This window comes from Ochotona princeps, chromosome 32, assembly GCF_030435755.1.
Source record: "Ochotona princeps isolate mOchPri1 chromosome 32, mOchPri1.hap1, whole genome shotgun sequence".
Classification (NCBI taxonomy): Eukaryota; Metazoa; Chordata; class Mammalia; order Lagomorpha; family Ochotonidae; genus Ochotona; species Ochotona princeps.
The window spans coordinates 7002831-7008917 of NC_080863.1; the positions used below are offsets into that span (position 1 = coordinate 7002831).

At 54.5% G+C, this 6087-nt stretch overlaps 1 protein-coding gene across 2 annotated transcripts in view; it reads left to right on the forward strand.

The window, feature by feature from the left end:
- XPO7 (exportin 7) overlaps positions 1–3993 on the forward strand; it is a 57985-nt gene extending 53992 nt beyond the window's left edge. For both annotated transcript variants that reach the window (XM_004591383.2, XM_058657430.1), the window contains exons 25-28: positions 520–680; positions 1389–1487; positions 2684–2811; positions 3535–3993. In XM_004591383.2, coding sequence (XP_004591440.1) covers positions 520–680; positions 1389–1487; positions 2684–2811; positions 3535–3628 — 482 coding nt within the window. In that variant the 3' untranslated portion in view covers positions 3629–3993. The remainder of the gene's footprint in view (positions 1–519; positions 681–1388; positions 1488–2683; positions 2812–3534) is intronic.
- Positions 3994–6087: the final 2094 nt, after the last annotated feature.

Genomic DNA, 6087 nt, shown 5'->3' on the forward strand with positions numbered 1-6087 from the left:
CCACTTGTGGCACGAAAGCAGTGCTTGTGGCATGTCAGCCTGGGTTCCATGTAAGGCAGATGCACATCCACCATGTACTAAGCCACAGCTTCAGCACGGGGCTCGCATTGAGGCGCCCCGACAGACTGCCACTTGGGTGCAGATATACCATCTCAGAGCACCTGGTCCACTCCCAGCCCAGCTCCCTGCTAACGGCTCTGAGAAAGTAGATAATTCCCCACATACCCACGAGGCAAACCAGGATAGAGTGAGCTCCTGGCTTTTGCCTGACCCTGGCCTAAGCATTGCAGCCATCTGGGCTGTGAACAAGCAGATGCAGGATATATGTCTTTGTCCTTTTGCTTTTCAAATAAATATCTTTTGAAAAGTGATGTCAGATTGTTTACTTAATCCCTATGATGTTACCGCACACCCATCTTGAGACTTGGAAATTAACGGAAGCACCCTGAGCCCTGGGTCCTCTCCCGGGTCCACGAGCAGCTCGGTAGCTGTGCCCCGCCCATCCCCTCTCTCCCGTAGACACCATGGTGTGCACAGGCTGCTGCTCGTGCCTGGACCACATCGTGACATACCTCTTCAAGCAGCTGTCACGCAGCACCAAGAAGAGGACGACCCCACTGAGCCAGGAGAGCGATCGCTTTCTGCATATCATGCAGCAGCATCCCGAGATGATCCAGCAGGTGAGGGGCAGCAGGCGGGCACTGAGATGATCCAGCAGGTGAGGGGCGGCAGGCGGGCACTGAGATGATCCAGCAGGTGAGGGGCAGCGGGCGGGCACTGAGATGATCCAGCAGGTGAGGGGCGGCAGGCGGGCACTGAGATGATCCAGCAGGTGAGGGGCGGCAGGCGGGCACTGAGATGATCCAGCAGGTGAGGGGCGGCAGGCGGGCACCGGGGTCCTGCCTGGGAGTGGCAGCGTCTCACTGCACTCGGGCTGCTCAGCTGAACTGCAGTGTTCACCACAGGGAATGTTGAATGCAGACCAGCTGAAATAAACACCAGGTGTTAGTTAACATAGGCCTTGGGCCGACCTCATGAGCACTGTCCTTCCCCCATGACACACCCTTGCTCCCCCTTCGCTGCACACGGAGCACAGGCTCACAGCCAGCCAAGCAGCCTGCTGCTACAAGCTTACGCTCCCGTTGGCAGAGCAGTCTGGCCTGCTCTCTTTGCTGAACCCAGATTCATTCCCCACATGTCAGTGTGAATTGGAACAGTCCATTTGTAAAGTAAATGATTGAAGGATGGGAATGGGAATATCTTGAGAGAAAGAAGGCTCACCTTGAGATCAAAGAGTAGAACAAATTCCGAAAGCACTTGTGTGGCTTACCCTACAGAGAGGCCCGGCCACCACAAGGTCACCGCCTCAGTCTCTGTTCCTTCTGTAGATGCTGTCCACGGTGCTGAACATCATCATCTTTGAAGACTGTAGGAACCAGTGGTCTATGTCCCGGCCTCTGCTTGGCTTGATACTACTAAATGAAAAGGTAAACGAGGCAGTGAAGACTAGGAACCAGTGGTCTATGTGCCGGCCTCTACTTGCCTTCTGGAACACCCTGAAGAGCAGGTGTTTGGTGCAATAGTTAAAGGACCCCACTTGCAACCCCTCAACTGCTTTGGTGTTTGGTTTCCAGGTCTGCTCCCTGTTCCAGCCTCCTGCTAATAGGGGGCCTTGGGGAGCCAGCAGGTGATGGCTCAAGTCCCTGAGGCCTTAGCGCTGCCACGGGAGGCCTAGCTTGAGTGGCAGGCTCCTGGCTGCTGCCTGCTCCGGGCTTTTAACTTTTGGAGGCATTTGGGGAAATGAACCAGGAGAGGGACAATCTCGCTGGCTCGCTCATTTCTCTTAGATATTTCTTTGTCTTTCAAATAGATAAAAATGAGCAACTGCCTGGAACAAATACCTGGGGCGGTTGAGCAGGGGAAGTGAGCCATTGACTAAGCGTGTGCTGCCAGTGTTTTGAACACTGCACAGGCAGGTTTGGGGGTCCGTGGGGACGCAGGGGCCTCTTCCTCTGAGCGATGAGTCGGGGAGCTGTGTGCCCGTCTCAGCCATCAGCAAGGCATCTTGGTCAGGTGACCCTTGTGAAGGGCTTACATAAAATAGTCCTCATTTTGCGGTTTTTTGGTTTTTGTTTTTTGTGGTTTTTTTGGTTTTTTGTTTTGTTTAAGATTTACTTATTTACTTACTGGAAAGGCAGATCTACAGAGAGGAGAGACATGGAGAAAGATCTTCCATCCAATGTTTCACTCCCCAAGTGGCCACAACAGTCAGAGCTGAGCTGGTCCAAAGCCAGGAACCTGGAGCTTCTTCCGAGTCTCCCACGTGGGTGCAGAGCCCCAAGGCTTTGGGCCGGCCTCGACTGCTTTCCCAGGCAGGGAAAAGCTGGGAGATGGATGAGAAGGAGAGCTGCCAGGATTAGAACTGGCGCCCATATGGGATCCCAGTGCATGCAAGGCGAGGACTTTAGCCACCAGGCTATTGTGCCAGGCCCAATATCCCTGCTTTTTAAAGGGGACAACAACATAACCCTGCCAGTGCTGACCTGAACTGTTCTAAAGGACCCAAATTAGTTAGCGCTGGCCTCCTCCTTGCAGAATATCCCTCAGCCCATAAACGACAGTGAGCTAGCTCATCTTGCTGCCCCATGCGCTCTTACCATCTGTCTCACTCCTCGCCCCACAGTATTTTTCTGACCTGAGAAACAGTATCGTGAACAGCCAGCCACCAGAGAAGCAGCAGGCTATGCATTTGTGCTTCGAAAACCTGATGGAAGGCATCGAGCGCAATCTGCTCACGAAAAACAGAGACCGGTGAGTGCACGGGGCCTGTGAGAGACCCGGGGCAGCCTTGCTTTGCGGGGCCTTCAGCGCCACTGTGGGCGCCCGTATCCAGGGCCGTGGGCAGCGCTGCCCAGGGCAGGAGCCATAAATACAGCTTTACAGCTGCTAGTAGCCACACTATGAAACAGCAGAAAGCAGCAGGCACAATTGTACCAACGATCTATGTAGCCGGATGTATCTAAAATATGTCAATGTATATTGCTTCAAAAGTGAGCAGAGTAACATCCTTTGTTTCACTGGACTGTCTTTAAAGTCCCTTGTGTTGGATGCTTAGCCCCAGAGCACCCAGATGCTGGGTCTCACCGGAGAGGCCTGATCTGTATTTAGATTTCTCGCATTTACACTTCACACGGTAGACTCCACGGCCCGCCTCTTCCTGGGCTTTTAGTGCACTCCTTCATCTGACTGGCTTGTTCCCACTGGCCACAGGGCAGGTGCTGGGCAGCCCACTGGGAGCCCACTGGCCTCCTGCCCTCAGCCTCTGCAACTCCTTCCTCCTGCCTCAGGGAGACCACTGCTAGGGAGAGAGTGGGCAGACGTGAGCTGCCTTTTCCTTGGCACCCATCGGCCCAGGCAATTGGCCTTAGCAGCACAACCGCCAGTTCCAGGCTCTGCTTCCTGGAGCCACTTCGCTGCTAAGGAAGGCCTTGCCCCTGCACTCTCCTCCTCAACCCGCCCCCATCCTGTCTGCAGGTTCACCCAGAACCTGTCCACGTTCCGTCGAGAAGTCAACGACTCGATGAAGAATTCCACGTACGGCGTGAACAGCAACGACATGATGAGCTGACATCTCCTCGGACTGACCCGTACGGAGCAGCGTCCCCTTGGTCTGGCCCAGAGAGAACAGTTGGAGGGAGAGGGCCTGGCTGTCCCTGGTCCCTTCCTCCCAGGCCGTGAGGGAGACGGCAGAGGTCACCTAGCTAATTCTCTGGGGAACAGTGTGCGTGCACTCCCTGGGGGCAGGGCGCTGCTGGTTCCTGGGGCCTGGGTGGGAGGGTGTGGGGAGGAGACTGAGACACAGCCGCCCGCACCTGCAGCCCCTCCTCCGGGGCCGCCCGAGGGGGGCAAACCCCCAGTGTCCTGCCACAACCTGCCTTGTATAAACATGTACATTTTTTCATAACATTTTGAACAAGGTTTATATTGACTCAAGTTTAAAAACAAAAAAGTGTGACTGAAAACTTTTTACAGAGTCTAGTGCACCAGTGCGGATGTGAGGGGCTGTGTGTGCGCGTGAGGTGTGTTTCCTGGTGGCCTGGAGCTTTACTGGACAGGGCGTGTGAACGTACAGAGATATATTTAGTGACACAGTGTAGAGAGGCAGAAACAAAAGTAAAAATTCCAAATGTATATTTTTTCTTATTGCCCTTTCCTCACCCTCCCCCCAGCAGTCACATCCTGTTACTGTATTAACCCTTGTTATTAGGAACTCTAAGCCATTGCCAGAGCCCCACCCCGTCCCGTGGCTGGCACCCCTGACGGTGCCACATAACGTCAGCAGCAGTGTTTGGTGCCCTTACCACCCTGCTCCCCACAGCGCTCCTCCTCCTCCTCCGACATATGCCTCTCTCTTGTGGGAGTTGGATTTCACAAGGTGTGGTGGAGGCTCTGGCAGACCGCAGAGACCCGGGCAGATTCGCACGGCTGCCAACTGTCGGATGAGGCCGCCGGAGCTCCACTGCGTGTGGCCTGCGCTTTTCCCCAGCCCTTGAGGCGGTGTGTGTGGACGTATGCGTGTGGATATTTATATACGCACCTGCACGCGTGGATGTGTGACCTGGAGGAAGTCCCTGCAGTGGAGGGGTTCTCAATAACAAGGCCTGCCCAGCATGAAGTAGTTAACACTCTCCCACCCCCTTTCAGGTATACGTTTTTATAAAACGAAAACCATAAGAAATGTTTGGAATATTTAAAGAAAAAGTTAACTTAGGTAAAGTGACGGAGAGAGCTGTTTGCTTTGTACTTTTTCCACAACTGTTGCTGCTGGTTGTACACATCCTAGCTCAGCTCTTGCCCATGGGACACTCATCAGTCGGGTTTGGTTTTTCTTTCTCTCCCCTCCCCTCCCCTTCCCCCTCCCCCGGCGACTGTGGTGAATCCTTTCTGGCGTGATCAGGTTGCGGATAGACTTGTAAGGGTGTTTGCTGCATACAGTGTAAGCATTGTGACCGCCAATAAACTTCAATGGTTTCTACTGACCCCGCCTCAGCCGTCACGTCTGGTGGGGGCGGGGGCAGGGCGGGGCGGGCTCGCCACACGGAGAGGTTGGGAACATGCACCCTCCAAGCCGGGAACAGGCCCCGGGACCCGCCCACTGCACCGACTCCCTCCGCAGTAAAACCATGGTTTAGTGGGGTCCCGGTGAGGAAGGCCACTGTCCCTCACTTCACCCTCGCTCATCGCGTGGCTACCAGCACGGAAGGAGAAACTGAACAAAGCCTACGTTGTGGGTGCTTTGGGTTTTTTCTTTTGATTTGTTTTTGGAAAGGATCTTCCATCAGCTGGTTCACTCTCTATATGGGTACAGTGGCTGGGGCTAGGCCAGGCAGAAGCCACAAGTCTGAAACTTCCAGCTGCAAGACTTTCCTAGGTTTATTACCAGGGAGGGGGATCAGAGGTGGAGCAACTAGGCTCCCCCCTGGTGCCTGTATGGGATGCTGCCACTTGTGCCATGATGCCACCCCCAAAATAATTTTGTTCCTATGCTGTAGGCTGGGCTTTATTCATTAGACTGATGGTTTCAAGCACAAATGTCATCCCCTGGTGTATTTTGCAGAGATCCCAGGATAGTTAGGGGCTGCTGATCCCTGTAACAGTCTGTATGTGTAGAACCCAGGTAGAAGAGATGTTGCCAGCAACAGCGAGCAGTGGTAGGAGAGAGGAGCTCATACCGTGTACTACAGATGCACGGGTGCTCCGTGGACACAGCGGCACGCGGTGGCCTTGGTGCAACAGACGCTCCTTGGACACAGCGGCACTCTGGCCTGGTGTGCAACAGACGCTCCGTGGACAGAGTGGCACTCGGTGGGTGGCCTTGTGTGCATACATTGTGCCTGCCACCTGCTAGTTGAGCCCTTTGGAAACTGCTGTCACCTCCCTAGCCTTAAGCTGTCCCCAAAGCTGAATGCTACGTTCTGATGATTAGAAAGCAGATAGGACTGGCCTGAAAAGCAGTAGAGGACAGTTCAAAGCTTTGGGACCCTGCACCCACGTGGGAGACCTGGAGGAGACTCCTGGCTCCTGGCT